The sequence below is a fragment of the Schistocerca gregaria genome, chromosome X (assembly GCF_023897955.1).
Source record: "Schistocerca gregaria isolate iqSchGreg1 chromosome X, iqSchGreg1.2, whole genome shotgun sequence".
NCBI classification, from domain to species: domain Eukaryota; kingdom Metazoa; phylum Arthropoda; class Insecta; order Orthoptera; family Acrididae; genus Schistocerca; species Schistocerca gregaria.
Genome location: NC_064931.1, coordinates 153,867,296 through 153,890,256, shown reverse-complemented (window position 1 = coordinate 153,890,256; position 22,961 = coordinate 153,867,296). Strand labels below are relative to the sequence as shown.

The following is a 22,961-nucleotide window of genomic DNA, read 5'->3' as shown; positions in this document are numbered from 1 at the left end:
TTCAAGATATTTCAGAGATTAGTACTCGATTATGCAGTCAAATTATGTAGTACAATATAAAAACCTGAAATCAGGTCATTGCGTCCGATAACTAACGGTTTTAATTCCATTCTGAGGACGAACATAGTTTTATCGACTTAGAGAGAATGCTTCCTACAGCACCGGACAATGGGGGTTATATGGTATGAGACACATTTACATGGAAAGAAATCGGACCTCTCGTGGCCGCAGAAGCACGTATGACTAGTTTCCGCTGTCGTGATTTGTCTGTGACCTGGGTGCATCTCGTAACGTTCCGGTTGCTGCAGCGTACATGCAACGTAGCGCGACTCGGACGAGAGTATATAATCACCGACGTATAGCCAAGGTATTAGCATGGCATTCGTGTCTCTTCGGCGTGCGTGCGGTAACTGCGAAAACGTGAACTATGGTGACGTTATTACCAAATGCATCCAAACCGGACCAGCGAGCTGTTATTCTTTCCTTGGCTGCCGAAGGACAAACACTGGTAGACATCGTAATGGAACTCACCAATAGAGCTTGTATGACACGATACTCGAAGTGATGGACCTAGCGATATTCGAAATATAGGACTTCATGATACAGAAGGCATTTTTCTGGTAACATACTAATACCTTTTCTTAGCATCACTGTTAAAACGTAGGAAACTATGTTATCAATGTACAAACATTAAAACACCTTTAATTAAAACGTTGAGCAAAACTTTTGTTCTTTAAGTTATTTATTTAAATGTCGACTGCATCAATGATCACTATCAATAATGTTATTTATTTCACATTTAAATCTGAAAAAGCGATATAAAAATTAGAATTCAAAATATATTTTGAAAAGTTTTGTAAAAATAACTTCGTTAATCGACGTATCGTATTATCGTCTTTGGACTTGCGTGTATTGCAGCTTTTTGTGTATCTGGGCAAAGAGTCACATAGCCCGTTCTGTTGTGTGTTAGGATGAAAAGTGGATGTACCGAGTTCTTTGTTCAAGTGTTTTGTTGTTAACGAATGTGAATATAGCAACTAGCTGATAGTAACAGAAGAATAAAATGAAGTTTAAAAACACAATTTACATGTCAAACTATGGGGTGATCAAAAAGTCAGTATAGGAGGAGGAGATTGCTGTTTAACGTCCCGTCGACAACGAGGTCATTAGAGACGGAGCACAAGCTCGGATTAGGGAAGAATGGGGAAGGAAATCGGCCGTGCCCTTTCTAAGGAACCATCCCGGCATTTGCCTGAAGCGATTTAGGGAAATCACGGAAAACCTAAATCAGGATGGCCGGACGCGGGATTGAACCGTCGTCCTCCCTTATGCGAGTCCAGTGTGCTAACCACTGCGCCACCTCGCTCGGTAAAAAAAGTCAGTATACATTTGAAAATTGAAGAAATCACGGAATAATGTAGATAGAAAGGTAGAAATTGACACACATGCTTGGAGTAACATGGGGTTTTATGAGAACCAAAAAAAAAATACAAACGTTCAAAAAATGTCCGACAGATAACACTTCATCTCATCAGAATAGCAATAATTAGCATAACAAAATAAGACAAATCAAAGATGATGTTCTTTACAGGAAATGCTCAATATGTACACCATCATTCCTCAACAATAGCTGTAGTCGAGGAATAATGTTGTGAACAGCACTGTAAAGATTGTCCGGAATTGTGGTGAGACATTGGCGTCAGATGTTGTCTTTCAGCATCCCTAGAGATGTCGGTCGATCACGATACACTTGCGACTTCAGATAACCCCAAAGCCAATAATCGCACGGACTGGGGTCTGGGGACCTGGGAGGCCAAGCATGACGAAAGTGGCGGCTGAGCACACGATCATCACCAAACGACGCGGCACAAGAGATCTTTCACGCGTCTAGCAATAGGGGATGGTATTTTTCGTTCTAATAAAATCCCATGTCATTCCAAGCAATTTTTACCTTTTTATCTACATTATTCCGTAGTTCATTAAGTTTTCAAATTTATATAGACTTTTTGATCACCCGGTTTTTTTGTGTGATTAGCATTGTACAAGAACGTAAAAATGGTTCAAATGGCTCTGAGCACTATGGGACTTAACATCTGAGGTCATCAGTCCTCTAGAGCTTAGAACTACTTAAACCTAACTAACCTAAGGACATCACACACATCCATGCCCGAGGCAGGATTCGGACCTGCGATCGTAGCAGTCGCGAGGTTCCGTACTGAAGCGCCTAGAACCGCTCGGCCACCGCGGCAGCCTAAGAACGTAAACCCATCATCTGTTAGCAGCCAAGCAAGAATTAACATGCTCTTAGAAAAAACGAAGTCAACATACCACATGGGGATGATGTGCAAGATTCGACCAGAAACCAGTTAAATGAACTGATTACTTACTGCACAAATACAATTACCGAGGGCAACATTCGTGTACTACCAGATTTCGCATGAATGTGTTTAATCAACAAACTCACTGTAGTGGTGAATGTTGAACTATCGTTAACATGACTAGATTTCACCCATCATTAGCAAACGAAATAAAGACATTGGGGTACCACGTCTGTTGAAGACTATCGTTTTGGAATGGTGCGCGATATGGGTGTTGATGCTTCATGGTAACGCAAATGTCGTAACGCATAAGTTACGCCAACTGAAGTGGCACTCGAGCACCCACCCTGATGATGATGATGATGTTTGGTATGTGGGGCGCTCAACTGCGCAGCCATCAGCGCCCGTACGTAGGCCCAATTTTTACACAGTCGAAGATTTTTTTTTTCCCAACCCAATCTAGCCACTGTCACAAATGATGATGATGCTGATGATATGATCAGGGCAACACAAACACCCAGTCCCCGGGCAGAGAAAATCCCCAACCTGGCCGCAAATCGAACCTGGGACCCCGTGATCCAGAGGCAGCAACGCACGCCACTAGACCACGAGCTTCGGCCAGTCACGATGTCACCCCACGGGATTGTCACGCCTTCGGTCCTTTAAAAAAAGCCTCGAAGGGTGGACGATTCCCAGCGGAAGAGGATGTCCAGCTGGCACTTATGGACTTCTTCAAGCAGCAGGACACTGTTTTGTGAAACGGGTATCTTCAACTTGGTGCGTCGGTAGCGTGACTACAGCAATGCTCACGGCGGTTTTGCCTGATTGCCACACCGATTCTGATCTGTACGTCTTTCGAAAGAAAAGTTTTTGATCGCTTCTTGTAAGTATGCCGGACACATGTCAGTTCTAGTATAATATATTTGTCGAATGAATACCTGTTTGTCATCTGCAATTCTTCTTGGTGTAGCAATTTCAATGGCCAGTAGTGTAAGTTGAGTGTGGACTTACTTGTAATTGATAATGCCCTGGTAAGGACTTCGCTGCGAGAAGGCGAAGGCGACGCTGTGCGGGTAGGTAGAGTAGGGCAGCGCGGCGACGGAGCAGTTGGCGTGGCGCTGCAGCGCCTTGACAGCGTCTTCCAGCCCGTAGAAGGCGTAGCGCTGGCGTCCGCACACACGCCGCAGCGCCACATCTATCGTCCGCGGGAAGCTATCCTCGAACGGCGCCATCTGCCGCTCGAACAGCAGCCGGTTCAAGCTGCCAGGTTCTGCTTTCTGCCGACCCACACGATCTGGCTCTGAGCGCTATGTGACTTAACTTCTGAGGTCATCAGTCTCCTAGAACTTAGAACTACTTAAACCTAACTAACCTAAGGACATCACACACATCCATGCCCGAGGTAGGATTCGAACCAGCGACCGTAGCGACCGCGCGGTTCCAGACTGTAGCGCCTAGAACCGCTCGACCATCCCGGCCGGCACCCACACGTTCTGCGCTGTCATACTTGTCAACGTCGAGACCAAAATTTTATTTGACCTTCTCACGCCACTGGGTCATACTCAGGGTGCCCCTGACGTATTAAACTAGAAATTTATCGGCAGCAGCGCATCAGGTCTTTTGCGTGTGAAGTACAATGGCTATTTTTCTTTCAATGTCCGATAGGTGGCGAAACAAAAACCACAGTTACAATCTAATGAAACTTTTGCGCAGATGGGTTTGGCAATGACTGTAGTACGCCCGTCGATTGCGTCACTTGGCAGTTTCACTTCCCTTTAGTTCAAATGGTTCAAATAGCTCTGAGCACTATGGGACTTAACATCTGAGGTCATCAGTCCCCTAGAACTTGTTGTTGTTGTGGTCTTCAGCCCTGAGACTGGTTTGATGCAGCTTTCCATGCTACTCTATCCTGTGCAAGCTTCTTCATCACCCAGTACCTACTGCAGCCTACATCCTTCTGCATCTGCTTATTGTATTCATTTCTCGGTCTCTCTCTACGATTTTCACCCTCCACGCTGCATTGGTGATCCCTCGATGTCTCAGAACATGTCCTACCAACCGATCCCTTCTTCTAGTCAAGTTGTGCCACAAGCTCCTCTTCTCGCCGATTCTATTCAATACCTCCTTATTAGTTATGTGATCTACCCATCTAATCATCAGCATTCTTCTGTAGCACCACATTTCGAAAGCTTCTATTTTCTTCTTGTCCAAACTATTTATCGTCCACGTTTCACTTGCATACATGGCTACACTCCATACAAATACTTTCAGAAACGACTTCCTGACACTTAAATCTATACTCGAAGTTAACAAATTTTTCTTCTTCAGAAACGCTTTCCTTGCCATTGCCACTCTACCCTCTCTGCTTCGACCATCATCAGTTATTTTGCTCCCCAAATAGCAAAACTCCTTTACTACTTTAAGTATCTCATTTCCGAATCTAATTCCCTCAGAATCACCCGACTTAATTCGACTACATTCCATTATCCTCGTTTTGCTTTTGTTGAACTGAGTGCATTTGCAATCTCAGGTCTGATTGAAAATGCCAAAGAAGCGAGCATTAACAGCTGTCCACTGTAGTGGACGCTATGCGCCACAGGGTTAAATAAAATTCCACAATTCCTAGAACTCAGAACTACTTAAACCTAAATAACCTAAAGACATCACACACATCCATGCCCGAGGTAGGATTCGAACCTGCGACCGTAGCAGTCTCGCGGTTCCGGACAGAAGCGCCTAGAACCGCTCGGCCACCGCGGCCTTCTTCCCTTTAGTGCGGGGCCTCAAAAGCACAATGATGTTTACGGCATCCGACGCCCTAGACATTATCTACCATGCAACCACAATATTGGCTGCTCATGGCAACAGGGAGCAGAACTGGAAATATCCAGTGGTAAGCACAGGCAGGGTCGGCGCTAGCCCAAGCGCCGCCCCATGAAAGCTGCTAAACTGCCCCCCCCCCCCCCCGTCCCCTTTCCTTTTCCTTTCTTTCTTTCTTTTTTTTTTACATAACGTTTGTGGAATTTTATTTAACCCTGTGGCGCATAGTCTGCACTGCAGTGGGCAGCTGTTAATGCTCGCTTCTTTGGCATTTTCAATCAGTCCTGAGGATGCAAATGCACGCGGTTCACTTCAGTGGGCACTCCCTACTGGTGTTGGGTCCTGCATGCATTTGCAGCCTCATGAGTGATAGGAAACGCCAGAGAATTGTCCATTAAAAGTTGTTCACTGCAGTGAAATTCATGCACCACAGGGTTAAACAAATCTGCGGGGAATTAGATTAGATTAGATTTACTTTCATTCCAATTGATTCGTAGTGAGGGGGTCCTCCAGGATGTAGAACATGTCAGAAAAACAACAATACATGACAAATATTTACAACTCAAACAAATAAGGTAATGTACCATTCCACAGGTCCGAAGTGGAATGATCGTCACTTTTTGTGAATTAGTTTACAAATACTAATGCACTGAATTTAAAACAAAAAAGTTTTTTTTAATTTATTTATAAGGTAATAAACGTGTAATACAGCTACCAAAATACTTATTTACAATGAACACATTACTGCACTGAAATGGTGCAGAAAAATAAACACACACAAACACACACGCACGCACACACACACACACACACACACACACACACACACACACACACACACACACACACACACACACTTATTTACAATGAACACATTACTGCACTGAAATTGTGCGGAAGTTATATTGTTGGTTCTACTGAGAAATTCATCAATGGAGTAGAAGGAGTTGGTCACCAATAAATCCTTTAGGCTTCCCTTAAACTGAATTTCATTGGTTCTTAAACTTTTTATCGCTGCTGGCAAGTTATTGAAAATGTGTGTTCCTGAATAATACACACCTTTTTGTACAAGGCTAAGTGACTTTAAATCCTTGTGAAGATTATTCTTATTTCTAGTATTGAATCCATGAATTGAGCTGTTGGTTTGAAAAAGTGATATATTTTTAACGACAAATTTCAAATGGCTCTGAGCACTATGGGACTCAACTGCTGTGGTCATCAGTCCCCTAAACAAATTTCACTAAAGAATAAATATATTGGGAAGCAGTAGTTAGTATCCCTAGTACCATAAACAGGCTTCTGCAGAATGTTCTTGAGTTCACACCACGTATAACTCTTACAGTACGTTTTTGTGCCTGGAAAGCTTTAGCTTGGCTTGATGAATTACCCCAAAAAATAATCCCATATGACTTTATGAAATGAAAGTAAGCATAGTATGCCAGCTTTTTCATTTTTATATCCCCTATGTCTGACACAATTCGCAAAGTTCTGTGGTGTGCTTTTCCCAGTTGTATTTATTATCAAGCTGTAATTTCAAGAATTTAACACTGTCCATTTCTTCTATCTGTTTGTCATCATATGTTAGGCACCCCTTACAAGTTCTGAAGTGTCAGCAACCAATTCGAATTTTTCTTACGAAACGCAGTGAAAGTGCTTCAGACCAATCTTGACTCTCTTGGTCAACTACCGAAACGAATTCTGTAGTCTTCGTTGTAGAGAAGGCAACAATACCTGTTGCCTGGAAAGGCGAAGTGGTGGCGCGGCAGTGCCAGGAACTAGGTCACGTGACGAGGTACAGCGAGGCTACGGTTAAACTAGCACCCAACAAAAAGCAAGAAGCTCACAATAAGTATGTGACCGATGATATGGATAAATGTATTATCAGGCAAGAATTGCCGGTCGGAGTGGCCGAGCGGTTCTAGGCGCTACAGTCTGGAACTGCGCGACCGCTACGGTCGCAGGTTCGAATCCTGCCTCGGGCATGGGTGTGTGTTCTGTCCTTAGGTTGGTTAGGTTTAAGTAGTTCTAAGTTCTAGGTGACTGATGACCTCAGAAGTTAAGTCCCATAGTGCTCAGTGCCATTTGAACCATTCTGAGACAATTTCTATGGGGTTACGAACAATAGAAAGAAATACGAACTTTGCAAAAACTGCACAACTTTTCTCAAATACAGATGAGCTTCAAAGCTAGCAAGAAAACCTTTAGTAGCAATGTTCCGTTTATGGATTTTCGTTTTAGAATGTGTCAAAATTAACGTTTTGTTTTGCGCGGACGAGAGGTTCAAAAATGGCTCTGAGCACTATAGGACTTAACACCGGAGGTCATCAGTCCCCTAGAACTCAGAACTACTTAAACCTAACTAACCTAAGGACATCACACACATCCATGCCCGAGGCAGGATTCGAACCTGCGACCGTAGCGGTCGCGCTGTTCCAGACTGTAGCGCCTAGGACCGCTCGGCCACACACGACGGGTGGACGAGAGGACATTGTTGCTAAAAAACCATAATTTCTCAGGTTTTCACCAGAATCAAAGCGGCCAGTAGTTTACTAAGATGAAACATGGATTCACATGCATTATACAGTAAATAAATGTTGGCAAAGTGATAGTGTGCGAGTAGTATCGTCAAACAAAAGTGCCTGTCAGAGTTTAATTGTTGCTCGTGCAGGCGGAGACAGGTGGTTCAGATGTTAAGTCCCATAGTGCTCAGATTCATTTGAACCATTTGAACAGGTGTTTCATGGCTCAAAAACCAAAACGTCCGACTATCACTCAGAAACGGATAGCAAAAATTTTCAAAAATAATTCGAAACTCAACTTATGCCATGCTTATTAGCAATTTCTTTATCCCTTGCAATTACTCGCAGCGTATTTACCCATTCGGAATATTCTAGCCATTGTAGGTGTAGGACATGTTTGACTGTAGCAATGTTCAACAATTTTTTTCAGTAATGCGGGAAGAATAAAACACTCGGAAACTACCATTGAAGGGCTTAGCAAAATTGCTTCAGGCTTAACATGTAACCGCAGTGCGGAACACTGCATTCGAATTTCCAAATTAGATTTCGTCTTCTGCAGCGCCTTGGAAAGTGCCGCCTCGTGCGGCCGCACGTATCGCACATGCCTTGCGCCGGTCCTGAGCACAAAATGGCTGTGACCACTATGCGACTTAACTTCTGAGGTCATCAGTCGCCTAGAACTCAGAACTAATTAAACCTAGCTAACCCAAGGACTTCACACACATCCATGCCCGAGGCAGGATACGAACCTGCGACCGAAGCGGTCGCTCGGCTCCAGACTGTAGCGCCTAGAACCGCACGGCCACTCCGGCTGGCCCCTGAGCACAGAATGAGGCTACTGACAATGAGCGTAGTAGAACTGTAAATTGAAAGTGAAGGGGGCGGGGAGGGGAGGGAAGGAAAGAAAATTGAAGGAACTGTTGATGTCAGCTGCATTGAGACGTAATTGGGAATCAGCGGCGACGAGTGAAATGAAATGATCGTACGGCATTCTTGGCCGGGAGACCCCATGCGGTGTGTTCGGCCGACGGAATTGCAAGTGCTTTTTAGCTGACGCCACTTTGACGACTTGCGGGTCAATGATGATGAAATGATGATGAAAGACACACAACACCCAGTCCTCATGAGGCAGAGAAAAAAAAAGTCCCTGACCCCGCCGGGAATCGAACCCGGGAACCTACGCGCGGGAAGCGAGAACGCGGAGAGCGGCGACAAGTGAAAACGTGTGATAGAATTTCGAACCTCCTGTTTACTAGGCTGTTGGGTTAGCCACTGCGCCAGCCCGACACAGTATTTACTAACATTGCGCCTCTCGCCCAAGTAACATTCCCACCTAGCGCCACCTACCTGCCGTCTCCGTCCAAGTTCTCCATGCTCGATACTTTGAAATTCCCGCAGGACGTCGAGCGTAATTGTGCATTCGCACTGAAGATGGTGGATTCATTGCCCATCGAGGCGAATCAATTATATGAATGGTTGGTGTCTGTTCTTACGGAATGGACACCACACATTCACATACACTGAACTGCCAAAGAAACTGCTACAGACTTGCGTATGCAAATACAGAGATATGTGAACAGGCAGAATATGGCGCTGCGGTCGGAAAAGCCTATATAAGACAACAAGTGTCTGACGCAGTTGTTAGATCGGATACTGCTGCTACAATGATAGGTTACTACATTTAAGTGTGAACATTACGAATCCGGAGAAACATAAAATCTCCGACACCGCTACGGCTGGAAAAAGATCCTGCAACAACAGGAAAAACGACGACTGCACAGAATCGTTCAGTGTGACAGAAGTACAGCCCTTCCGCAAACTGCTGCAGATTTCAATGCTAGACCTTCAACAGGTCAGCTTGCGAGCCACTCGACGAACATCATCGATATGGGCTTTCGGTGTCGAAGGCCCCTTCGCGTACTCTTGATGACTGCATGACACAAAGCTTTACGCCTCGCCTGGGCCCGTCAACACTGGCATTGGACTGTTGATGACTGGAAACATGTTGCCACGTCGAACGAGTTTCGTTTCAAATTCTATCGAGCAGACGGAAGTGTACGGGTATGAAACAACCTCATGAATCCATGGACCCTGCATGTCAGCAGGGGACTGTTCAAGCTGATGAGGGCTCTGTAATGGTGTGGGGCGTGTGCAGTTGGAATGATATGGGACTCCTGATTCGTCTAGAGATGACTTTGACAAGTGACATGTACGTAAACATCCTGTCTGATCACTTTCTCCCATTCATGTTCATTGTGCATTCCGACAGACTTGGGCAACTCCAGCGCGACAATGCGACATCCCATACGACCAGAATTGCTACAGAGCCGCTCCAGGAACACTATTCTGATTTTAAACACTTACGTTGGCCACCAAACTGCCCAACATAAACATTATTGAGCATATCTGGGATGCGTACAAACGAGCTGTTCAGAAGAGATCTCCACCCCCCCTCGTACTCTTACGGATTTACAGACAGCCCTGCAGGGTTTATGGTGTCAGTTCCTACCAGCACTACTTCAGACATTATTCGAGTCCATGCCACGTCGTGTTGCGGCACTTCTACGTGCTGGCAAGTGTAACAGTTTCTTAGGCTCTTCAGTGTATCGTGAACGTCTGTACTCCCTGGCCGGCCGTTGTAGCCGAACGGTTCTAGTCGCTTCAGTCTGGAACCGCGCGTCCTTAAGTTAGTTTTGTTTAAGTAGTTCTAAGTTCTAGGGGACTGATGATCTCAGATGTTAAGTCCCAAACATGTTGCCTGATCGGCCGAGTCTCGTTTTATATTGTATCGATGGGGTGGACGTGTACGGGTATGGAACAGCCTCATGAATCCATGGAATCTGGATGTCAGCAGAGGAGGTTTAAAGAGCGGGGCGTGTGCAGTTCGTGTGATACGGGACCGCTGATACGTCTAGGTACTGTTCTGACAAGTGACACGTACGTAAGCTTCCTTTTTGATCACCTGAATCGATTCATGTCCATTGTGCATTCCGACAGACTTGGGCAATTCCAGCAGGACAATGCGACACCCCACACGTCCAGAATTGCTACAGTGTGGCTCAGGGACACGCTTCTGAGTTTAAACTCTTCGGCTGGCCACCAAACTTCCGAGACATGAAAATTATGGAGCATACCTGGAATGCTTTGCAACGTGCTGTTCAGAAGAGGTCTCCACCGCCTCGTACTCTTACGGATTTACAGACAGCGCTGCAGGATTCATGGTGTCAGTTCCTTCCAACACTACGTCAGACATTAGTCGAGTCCATGCCACGTCGTGTTGCGGCACTTCTACCTGCTGGCGGGGGCCCTATGCGATGTTAGGCAGCTGGCAAGTCTCTGGCTCTTCGGTGTAATACGTATGCTTAGCCGACAAGTAACTCACAACAGTGATACAGTGCTGGTGGTGATGATACAATGGAGAGCAACGACAACGATAAACAAAGCAAACATGCATTATATCAACAACAGCAGTTGCAGAAGTTGACATTATCTCAGAAAGGAACCCTAGGAATTTCGCAGAGTGAGAAAGTAGTGGCACATGAAATATTAGCGTTTCTGCAAGACGTGTCAGTGGAATGTGTGGTGCCGTATACGTTCTGCTGTGTGGATAGTGTACGTGAGGAGTATTATGATTACGATATGTGCTTAGCAAGTGAAAGTGATACCGAAACAGCTGACGATCCATGTAGTTCGTCATCCCTGTCGGACAGGGAGCTACAAATCCCGTCTATAGTATAATATGGCAAAGGACTATCGTTGTCCAATGACCGGGTGCTCAATATAATTACGTACATGGAAGATCATCCGCAAAATAGTACAAAAATTATGAACAGATTTCGAATAAGTCCGCAGCAATATGATCGTGTAATGCGTAAGAAAAACTACTGGGCCGGCCGCTGTGGCCGTGCGGTTCTGGCGCTGCAGTCGGGAACCGCGGGGCTGCTACGGTCGCAGGTCCGAATCCTGCCTCGGGCATGGGTGTGTGTGATGTCCTTAGGTTAGTTAGGTTTAAGTAGTTCTAAGTTCTAGGGGACTTATGACCTAAGATGTTGAGTCCCATAGTGCTCAGAGCCATTTGAACCAAAACTACGGGTATTCGATGGAGAACAAAGCGCACTGGTTACTTGATGATGGACAGCAAACTGCGGAATCGGCACTAACATTTGTAGATGAGATAAACAAACTTATCCCATCTTTCGGTAAGGAATATGGTTTCAGCCACGACCAACTGGCATTTGAAGAAAACCATGGAAATTAGAGGTACCAAGAGAGTTGTATCAAGATCAACTTACATCAGTGCCTCAATACATTCGTATAAAAAAATGGTTCAAATGGCTCTGAGCACTATGGGACTTAACTTCTGAGGTCATCAGTCCCCTAGAACTTAGAACTACTTAAACCTAATTAACCTAAGGACATCACACACATCCATGCCCGAGGCAGGATTCGAACTCGCGACCGTAGCGGTCTCGCGGTTCCAGACTGTAGCGCCTGGAACCGCTCGGCCACTCCGGCCGGCAATACATTCGTATACAATTATGCCGACTGTTAATCTGGATGGTAAACTGGCTGGAAAGTTATTTGTCGTGCTGCGAGAAGGTGAAGATGCTCTTCCCTTGCGATTCTTTCTCGTGTGCGTGGTCTTGCAAGTTACGTCACAGCAAGCAAGAGTGCGGAAATTGGCTACAACTATGAGATGGTTGAAATAACTTGCTTTTGCTTGATTCCTGGTCTGCGTATAAAAATCATACTCCTTTAGAGCAAACTATCCCTCCTGAGAAGCGTGTGACATTGCAGTTAACACCACCTGAAACGAGTGGACAAATTCAGCCTTTGGATGTTTTTTCGCTGCCTATGAAACATACTATCGCACATCTGCAGCTGCTCCTTAAAGGATAGCTAGTTTCAAGGTAATCTCAACGACAAACTGGTTCGCATTCTGTTGCATTCCAACACTTTCCGTGAGTTCTCATCACCCCGTTACACCAACATTGTTCTATACGCCTTCTTTAAGAGTGGATACCTGAGCGGTTTGTAACTCCCAACGAGTTTGCCTTTGATCTTGACGGTGTGAATATTTGTTATCACTATGGTGCAGAATTATTCATTCGATATTCATTGTGCCAGTTAATGGTTTGCTTTGAACATTTCTTCATTGTTGACAATATCCGTTTTGTGAAGTTTAATACACATGTCCTGTAGGTCGACATCTGCACATTCCGGACACTCATTCTCTGTCGCGCTCCTGATGTACATGAAGAGTAATTATCAGATAACATTGTTCCCGTCATAATTCTTAACACAACAGTTTCAGGTGAGCCTTACAAATGATTGAATTTGCGATCTCGCACTCAAGGCATACCTTGTGAGCGCGCAGTGAGCACACAAACATGCCTCGAGCAATAGTCTCTCACCAAGTGCGAAGTGCGTCATCCGATTTCTTCGTGCTGAGTGGTGCAACGCACCCGAAATTAATCGAGAATGAATAATGGGTACGGTAAAACTGCCATGAGTTACAGCAAACTGTGAGAAGCATCATAAACTAGAAGCAGAGCGTACAGACGTTCATGATACATTAAAGAGCCAGAGAAGCTGGTACACTCGCCTAATATCATGTAGGGCCCCCTCCAGCACGTAGAAGTGCCGCAACACTACTTGGCATGGACTCGACTAAAGTCTGAAGTAGTGCTGGTAGTAACTGACACCATGAATCCTGCGGGGATGTCTGTAAATCCGTAAGAGTACGAGGGGGTGGAGATCTCTACTGAACAGCTCGTTTGTAGGCATCCCAGTTATGCTCAATAATGTTTATGTCTGGAGAGTTTGGTGGCCAGTGTAAGTGTTTAAAATCAGAACAGTGTTCCTGGAGCCACTCTGTAGCAATTCTGGACGTATGGGATGTCGCATTGTCTCGCTGGAATTACCCAAGCCTGCCGGAATGCACAATGAACATCAATAGGTGCAAATGATCAGACAGGATGCTTACGTACATGTCACTTGTCAAAGTCATCTCTAGACGAATCAGGGGTCCCATATCATTCCAACTGCACACGCCCCACACCATTACAGAGCCCTCATCAGTTTGAACAGTCCCCTGCTGACATGCAGGGTCCATGGATTCATGAGGTTGTCTGCGTACGGAATAGTTACGTCACAGCAAGCAAGAGTGCGGCAATTGGCTACAACTATGATATGAACAGTGCTTTTGGGCAAGAGATGGTTAAAATAACTTGCTTTTGCTTGATTCTACGTATAAAAATCATACTACTTTAGAGCAAACTATCCCTCCTGAGAAGCGTGTGACATTGCAGTTAACACCACATGAAACCAGTGGACAAATTCAGCCTTTGGCTGTTTTTTCGGTGCCTATGAAACATACTATCGCACATCTGCAGCTGCTCCTTAAAGGATAGCTAGTTTCAAGGTAATCTCAACGACAAACTGGTTCGCGTTCTGTTGCATGCCATATTAAAGAAAGAAAACCACGATCCCAACAACTTCTGCATGTAACTGTCACAAGCGGTCTTTATTCTACAGGTGCTCACAAGTATCCATGTTAAATGCTATACCCTCTTTACAAATCGAGGTACGACATTACCTCCGAATGAGGCGGTGTTTTCCGGACAAATGCCGTGACGGTGTCGTACGAATACGTATTATCAGCCAAACATGCAACCTAGTCATAAAATCAATGAACTTTGAAAGTGATTCTGCTAAGGAACGTGGTATGTAAGAGGTATTTGCGACTCCCTCACACAGACCTAACTAGAAAATGCTTTAGTATTCGCAACGCATTCTGTCTCGAGACCATATCAGAGGTTCCACCATATATCCGTCGAGTTATAGGCGATGACTGATTGAGAAGGCTCACAAACAGCAGTAGTAGTAATAGTATATGATGTGCCGATCGAGGTCCTAAGGAAAAAAAAATGTACACTAGCAATCAGCAATCGTTATTCTCTACCCTCCCAACGTAGAAAAATTAAGCACTATAAAAGCTCATACGATTTACAAGTCATATAGGCATCGATGACACATAACTGCGGCAGACCCTCAGCGCACAGAAACAGATTTCACAATACTTACCCAGAATAGCGCAGAGTACAGCCATCCAAGCATTCCTAACGGCACACCCAATCCCTCACCTCAAACTGCTACTGCTACTGCAGATGCCCATGTGGACACGATCCTATTAAATATATACAGCCAATGCAGAGGCCACTTTAAAGCCTGATCACCTATACTCTAGGCGAATGATTGTATGAGACGCCCCCTCTTGTCCTATTTAGTTGTTTCAAACACTGCTTTCTAACACGCTTTTGTACAACGCGAAACATTTCTTTTTTTTTCTGCCACGACTTCCAAGTCTGTGTCAGGTTCTAAACTGACATTAAGACGCTCTGATCCTCGGCTTCTCACAGAAAACTAAACATCGTACGGTATAAATTATATTCTTACGGCGGGTAGCATAACACTCAGTGATTTTAAATAAAAGACAGTTACAAGATAAGGAAACTAGAAGAGTTTGGCTGCGTTGTGGAGAGCTTCCAAACTGCCATCCAAAGGGGATTCACGACCTCTACATTTAAACTCATTTGTCACAGTGACGGAATAGATGATGGTTCTGCGTTCCATTTCGAGTGATTCCTCATTTTGCACTCATGTACGCGACCACTGTTTCACTGCTAGCAACCCCTTGTCACCCTTCGAAAAAGCTGTTCCCCAACTCAAACAACCGTTGTCAGTCAGTCATTATGTGGTAACCAACAGCGCACTAATGCACGGATGGGATGGAAAAGACACAGCCGATGTACTGTAATATTAAGCAACACTTGATAGCGCGAAGAATTTTCAGTAACTCAAACACCGGTCAATCATGTGACAGCATGTTTCCCCAATTGCAGTATCATAGCTAAACCATCCCTTCTCTACTTTGCGAGTATCATTACGAACATGGATAGATGACTACTCAGCACGCCCGTTCACTGTTAATTCTCGAACACATACATCATCAAAGTATACCAGAGAGTGCTCTACATATTCCTAAGACCTCGAGCATAGTACTTAATTTACGAACCATTTCTCTGCGTATGGGAGTCACAGAGAATTCTCCTTGTCTTAGGGTAAGAGACCATCCTCAAACAGTCATTGACGAACCCGCCATGCAGCACCATTAGACAATTAATCTCCAACCGATCAGAAAAAGACCGTTACACTCCTCGTCTTGTTCATGAATAGAGCTTTCCTAGTCATAAACCCGTGCAAGTGCGCGAGACTTCTCGAGATGTGACCATGTCAAGGAGCTTAGCACTCCTTATCGATGTATAGTAACAGATTTCAAAGTGCCGTAATGTAATAGCATGCAGTTAAGAAGAACTAGAAAAGGCTTATTTTTATTCGCGATGGAGTTCGAGACAAATTGAGTTTGATACGTTTTTACCTAAATCAACCAAGTTATCAACTCTAAATTATTGTTCTAGACTCTAGGATCTGTACCTGGGAGGTATTGGTAAGAGAGAGAACATGAACACACGCACTCCTAAGACCACAACGTTCTGCACTTAAAAACGGGCTATAATGTTAGATCGAATACATTTCCGGCCTATCAGACGTACCTCTTTCTTCACAGTTTCTCCTTACTGAACTATCTTATCGAATCGTAAAACGAAAAAACTACTTCCGTAAAACATTTACTTTGCATCATACGAGCACAATATAGTTTTGCGGAGGCGTATACTGTCCACTGTCCACATCCGATCACAGTTCAGAAATTATACGATGCCTGCATCAGGCCTATATAAAATGATAGTAGCGGGGGATAAATCCTACAAGGAAACAGATAAACGCATTGCAGCAGCGCCCGACACTGAAAATTACAAGTCTTTCCGCCACTAACTCTGTAAACAGCGCATCAGTCGGGCAAATGTGTACACAGGGATTGCAGCGCATCACAAGCTCTTACCACTAAGTTAGTTATGACCTGAAGTCTCGATTTTACACCCAAGATGCGACAGGGGCGATCGCTTAATTCAAAGCTCGTTTGGAGGAGTGTGTCCAGTTTCTTCAGACATGAGATGGAAGTCCTCTGATGACCGACAGGTTTACCGTTAACGATCACAAGTAGACAGTGCTTTAAAGCACATACGGAACACATAGCTGTATACGAGTAGAACACAGCCTATGTCACGTGACTGATGCATCTGGACAGAACACTGGAAAAAAAAATTGACCTCCATTAGCTTTGACGTGAGGCAGAACGTCGACGTCGCTCCAGATACCATCCTCCAACATCACTACTTTCTCTGGTTTCGGTTCATGAAGAAGAATGGTCTGCCATTTCTCCACAGATATTCAGACACCTAATTGAAAGTGTCTCCACCAGATTTCAAGCCATCATAAAGGTGACGGTGGACACACCCCATATTGATGTCCACTATTAAGTGTCTGAAAAATCAGATAGTGTACATTATCACTGTGCATACGCCGGTGCTCGAAAGTGCACATTCATAATATTGATTGGCGACTCCATGGCGTGTTGTGTGCACCACGATCAAATACTGGATAGAATTGGAAGGAAAATCAGCATTGGCCGTATTTTGTTGTTTTATTGTCAGAAAAATCGATTTTCGGTCACTTAGTGACCATTCTCAGTACTGTAATATACAATTAAAATCGGTAGGCACTGGTATCAAGCTATAACCACAAGTTTAGAGCGATCACATAAACTCCATGTTTTATGTGATCGCTCTAAAATCGCTCTAAAATCGATTTTGCTGCCAATAAAACAACAAAATACGGCCAATGCCGATTCTCCTTCCAATTCTATACATTCATAATATTTATCGAACATTAGTGCAAGAAGATTCCGACTGGTCCACGCGTCTGTTGTAGGGCTAATTTAGATATTAATATTCAATTCAAAACACAGGGTGGAAATTTTTATTTTGCAAAGGCACCTGCGGCATTCAAATTCTAATCAACCAAACTACTAGATATAGTAAGTGAGCTGAGGCAACCATTATTTTTAAAATTATACCTCTGGAATTCAAAATACAGAGACAAAACTGAGATAAATGTGTAAGTGCGTCAAGTCGATTGAAGGTGCACGACGTTCGCAAACGAGTGCTGGCATAGTTAAAGTTTCAAAATTGACGGTTTTGTTCGTTTTATCAACTAACGTACAAGGGTTGCCCATAAAGTAAGGCACCGCATTTTTTTTCTCAGCCGAAAATAATGCTACTAATGCGAAACATTACGCATGTAGACCTATTATTTGAAGTCTCCTGGGTGAGCGTGCCAAGTTTCCGTCACTTCTGACGGATAGCGTAGCTGCAGGACAGTTTCAAAATGGCGTCTGTAGGTGATGTACATTACAAGCAACGTGCCGTCATTGAATTTCTCACTGCAGAGAAAGAAACTGAGGGGAATATTCACATACGCTTGTGCTAAGTCTATGGAGCATCTGCTGTCGACAGAAGTACAGTCAGTCATAGAACGCGGAGGATAAAGACATCGGAAGGCGGTTCGGCGGAGCTCCACGAGTTGCAGCGGTCGAGGAGACTGTCCAAGGCTGTCACACCTGACACACCTGCCCTAGCCCCCTCGGACTTACATTTCTTTGGGCCATTAAAGGATGCCATTTGTCGAAAACATTTTGAGGACGATGATTCACACAATGAAACACTGGCTGCGCCACCAGGATAAAGATTGGTACCGACACGCCCTTGTTTTGCGCTGGAGAAAGGCCGTAGAACGGGGTGGAGATTACGTGGAAAAATAGGGTGTGTAAATAAAACACCATTATTTCGTGTGTGTAATTCTCATTATGTCCAATAAAGAATTATTTGCAGCGTCTCCTGGCCAATCGTCATAAAAAGCGTGTGACAGAATTTTTTCCGTGCGTGTAAGACCAGTTGACATGTATCGATATAGTGCCACGCACACGGCGAAAGACAAATAATTTAAACACGAATAAACATGACCAAGTGAGACAATAAAGAAAGACTGTGTAAATATTTCACGAATATATTATGTGCGTATGTAGAACATTCATAATTATTTGTGGTTTTATGCATGTTTTAACGTTGAATCAATGACATATTATTTTCTTTGACAATCGTATTCTTGTTAAATGAATTAGTGATTATGATCTGTGCCTCAGATAAAAAGGAAAATTCAGTACATCTATAAATAGTAAAAAGCATTGTAATAATTTCTCTGTTCTCTTTGGGTTTCGTTTCGAGTAACACTTGCGTGTTAAACAAATGTATATGCTGGCCGTGAGTCTTTTGTTCGTGAAGCTTGAGATCCGCCATTAGACGAGTTGTTGTAAAAATGTGTGTAAAATTAATGCATTTTTGTTTGAGTATATAGAGTTTGAGCACATATGTTTTTAAAATAAATTGTAAAGTTGCCAGCCATTCGTCCCGTAAATAATTTAGACATTTTCAGCATTTAATTTAGCGGAAGCCGCTGTACTAATCTGCGAGGGCAACGGCCGCAGACGCGGCACATTTAAAAGATATTTATTTCAGGCATCGCAGTAGTCTCGTCGGCAAAGCGAGGTAACATAATAAGATTTAACATTTTCTTACAGCTTCCAGCAGTGCCGGCAGACTATATTATATTATTCAGTGCATTTCTCAGTTTGATTTGGAAGTTACTGTGCGACATGTTCTATGCGATCACAAAAATATAACGAATAACTGTGACTTTATCATTTTCACATTTTGTGGCAAGGTCTGCTCTGTGAAACTAAAGCAGTATTTTACATTTTTTCCCTGAGATTAAGAGAACGCGGGATAGCCGCGCGCCTGTTCTAATTAACAGTATTAAAAAATCCACTGCATAACGTAACCAACATTCAATGCTGTGACGATCATTTGAATATCATTACTGACTTTTCTGAATACGATGCAAGGTAGAGAGTTCAGATACAGTTTTCTTTCTTTCTTGATTACGTTACAGTAGAAAATGAATGTTTAATACATGATTATTCAGAGCAGATGCGGAAAAGCAATAATTTGACCCACGGTGTGCCATATTTGTGATAAAAGTGTTTATTCCCTCTCCCATTCCATGTCTGAACTTAAAATATGTGTGCTAGTGTGACTCATACTGCCAAAGTGAAATATTTACTCAACATTACTCAAAGTTACTTGCTTTTATGAAGAAAGAATTACCAAGTAAAGACAGTGTAATAACATCGAATCAGAACCATAGCAACTTGTTAAAAATAACTTTGTGTGCTGCCATCAACTCTCAGTTTCAGTTTTATATCAGTCTGAACATTGCAAATCCAAACTTTAATATCGTGAAGCAAAGTTACTAGTGACCATGTACCAATTTACTTGCTGCTACACATATATAATCATATCTAAATAAATAAAACCACAAGCCGAATAAAATTAACTCCAGTAGTAAAAAAGTGAGAGGAGGAGTATGGGAGACGGAATATGTTGAAGGAAAAAAATGCGGTGCATTACTTTCTGGACAACCCTCGTATGTCGCAGTCAGTATTATTATTTGTTTATAAGTCCTAATGGACAGACAAACGGAAGAACATTTCTTTTTCACGTCCTGTCGATGACAAGGTCATTAGAGTCTGGCTTCAGGTTTGGATTGTATAATGATGGGGAGAAAGAAGGAAATGCACCGTCTCCTTTAAAAAAAAGAAACATTCTGCCATTTGCTTTGAGTAATTTTTGGAAATCGACGTGAAATAAAATCTGTATGGCCGAACGGGGAGTTGAATCCTCAGTCCAACAGCGAGTCCTGTGGATTAACTACGCCACCACCTCTATTGATTTGAAAGACAAAACATATTTTCTATGATATTCGTCAGATTTGCGCTCCATTTCAAGTGGTCAGACATGAAAGGTAGAGAACTAACCGTGAGTCCTTGGTAGGTCTCGGTGCGATTGAGGACCCCAACAGTGTAGGTGCCGTCCCTTAGCAGGCCCTCGATGTCGCTGAAGGGCAGGTCATCCGACACGACTGTCAGCGAAGATATGAGCGCCGCAGAGTACGCGGCGAACGTGATGATGGCCGTGATGTACGCCGTGATGTACACGATGCGGCAGGCGTTCGATTGTGGGGTGATGTCGTGTCCTACGTGGACGTTAGAGATAATGATAACAACAATTATAATGACACGAAAACATAATAACATCATTAATAACAGTCGAGCATTATAGTATCTCGTACGCCCTTCAGGTACCTACTCATCGGACTGTAGCAGCTAACAAGCATCACATTGTAATACGGCAGGCAGGGAAAAAGCTCGCACCTATAAACTACTATGTCATTTCCATGTGATTCCATCGTCAGTCACAGACTGGCTCAGAAGAAACTAGAGCGTGCGAACCTGAGCGTCGAGATCAGTCTTATGTCGCAGGTGGTAAATGAGTCCAGTCTGTTGTAAGTGATTCAATGGAATCAATCCCTCTAACTCTCAACAGACCTCTCTCTCCAGTTTCAAGATGTAGGAAAGACAGTGAAGTACTGGATATTTTTTAATACTATAAGGAAGTCAGCTGTATGAATTCGTTCGGCAGCTGCAGCACACGGTAATATTACAGTGCAAATGACCAGTTTCCTCTGCGTTCGACTACTGTCCAAAATAATGGATATTTTTAACTATTCTGTGACTTCTAGCACCCTCACGAGAACCTGGAAATTGGTACTCATAAAACCATTACCCAGAAAGGTATCTGTCGACGAACACTCCAAGCACAGGTACATTTGCATTCTGTCAGCATCATCTAAGGCTTTAGAATACATAGTTCACGTTCAGCTCACCAATTACATAACCTTTTGGTTGAATACCGCTCGACCGTTTTTATAAAACTGAGTGGCAAACCGAAATTAGATATGGAAAAAGAAGAGGTGACTACTATGTGCTTTTTCGCTTAAACAAACGTTTCGACTCTATCGTCTTTGAGGTTCTGCTTGCTAAACCCACATGCCAATATTTTTCTTCGAGATCTGCGCAATGGTTCCATTCGTATCTTACATCCCACTAAACGAATGTAGTGATCCGAACAAAAAGTCACAATGGAGCAATGTGGTACCAAGGGTCCTACAATGTTCAGTACTGGGTCCGTTACTTTTCTCACTATGTGTTCATGATGTGTTGACTATCCTCTCCCACAGAAAATGTCATTTATACGGTGACGACTTTCAGTTATACCTAAGTTATACCTAATTATTACTACTCAGTTCAGACAAGCTCTTCCAAGTTTCATCTCAAAGTGCACTGAAACGATCTTTTCTTCTTCTGAAAAGATCTTGGGGATAGTTCTGGAACATCGCTGAGACTGGAACTGTGTAAGAAGTTTCAGCATCACTTCATCCACTAGATAAATGTTAAAAAAGTGTTTCCTCTCCATCTTAAAAAGAAACTCGTAGAATCACTAATAGTCCCCCTACTTGATTATGGTGATTCTATTGTCTAAGGACTTTCTAATGACAGCTTGCAGCGGCTGGAATTGACGATGAATGCTTGTGAGCAATACATTGGAGATGTACGCTATTTCAACCATATCAACCCTGCCTACGAAAAAATATGGTAGCTACTGGTCGATAAGAGTAAATACTATCATACCCTGTGTTTGTTCTATCGTCTTCTCTATAACTGAATTCCCTCTAATTTAACCCCAACTTTTACACGCTGTCTGGACAGCACGATAGAAATATACGTTCTCAACAAAGTGAAATCCTCTATGTGCCGTTACATAACATCTCATCTTCTTCGGGATGAGATTAAAACAAAAATGAACAATTTAGTGGACCTTGGGGTCATAGTGACCATCCTTGCTACCGCTTGGGCGACGCTGTTAGCAGTTATACGCAAAAGTAATGAAAAATTACGCCTGCTGGATGTTTTCAAAACTACTACAAAATCACAATCACTAATGAATACCTACCCGTTTTGACGATGAGGGAATAATTTATAAGAGTAAAAGGGGTGGGAGATTTTCATGTTGTGGATTTTCAGACGTCTATTTGCAGCTGACACATGACGCCGAATCATAGGAAGTGCCAGTAATTAACATGGACTTAAATCGATCAATTATTGAACTTTGGGGCCCCTTATTGACCTAGAAACATTCAATGTTTATTGGAGTAGTTAATTCAGCCAAAGCCTTTTCGTGCATTACGTCGACTGTGTTATTTGAATTGGCGTTAACATCAGCAAAATTTATATTTTTTTATTCATTATACTGCAGGCGGTAGTCTGCAAAAGCGTAATTTTTTCGATCGAATGTTCAGTATTTAGGTTTAATCTTAAGAAAAATTGAAT

At 43.4% G+C, this 22,961-nt stretch overlaps 1 protein-coding gene across 1 annotated transcript in view; it reads right to left on the bottom strand.

Annotated features, from left to right (window-relative positions):
- Positions 1–22,961, bottom strand: part of LOC126299414 (glutamate receptor U1-like) — a 298,401-nt gene that overhangs the window by 12,242 nt on the left and 263,198 nt on the right. Inside the window, exons 8-9 of the mRNA XM_049991308.1 lie at positions 20,550–20,767; positions 3,330–3,595 (exon numbers count right to left, since the gene is read on the bottom strand). Of these exons, the coding sequence (XP_049847265.1) occupies positions 3,330–3,595; positions 20,550–20,767 (484 nt within the window). The remainder of the gene's footprint in view (positions 1–3,329; positions 3,596–20,549; positions 20,768–22,961) is intronic.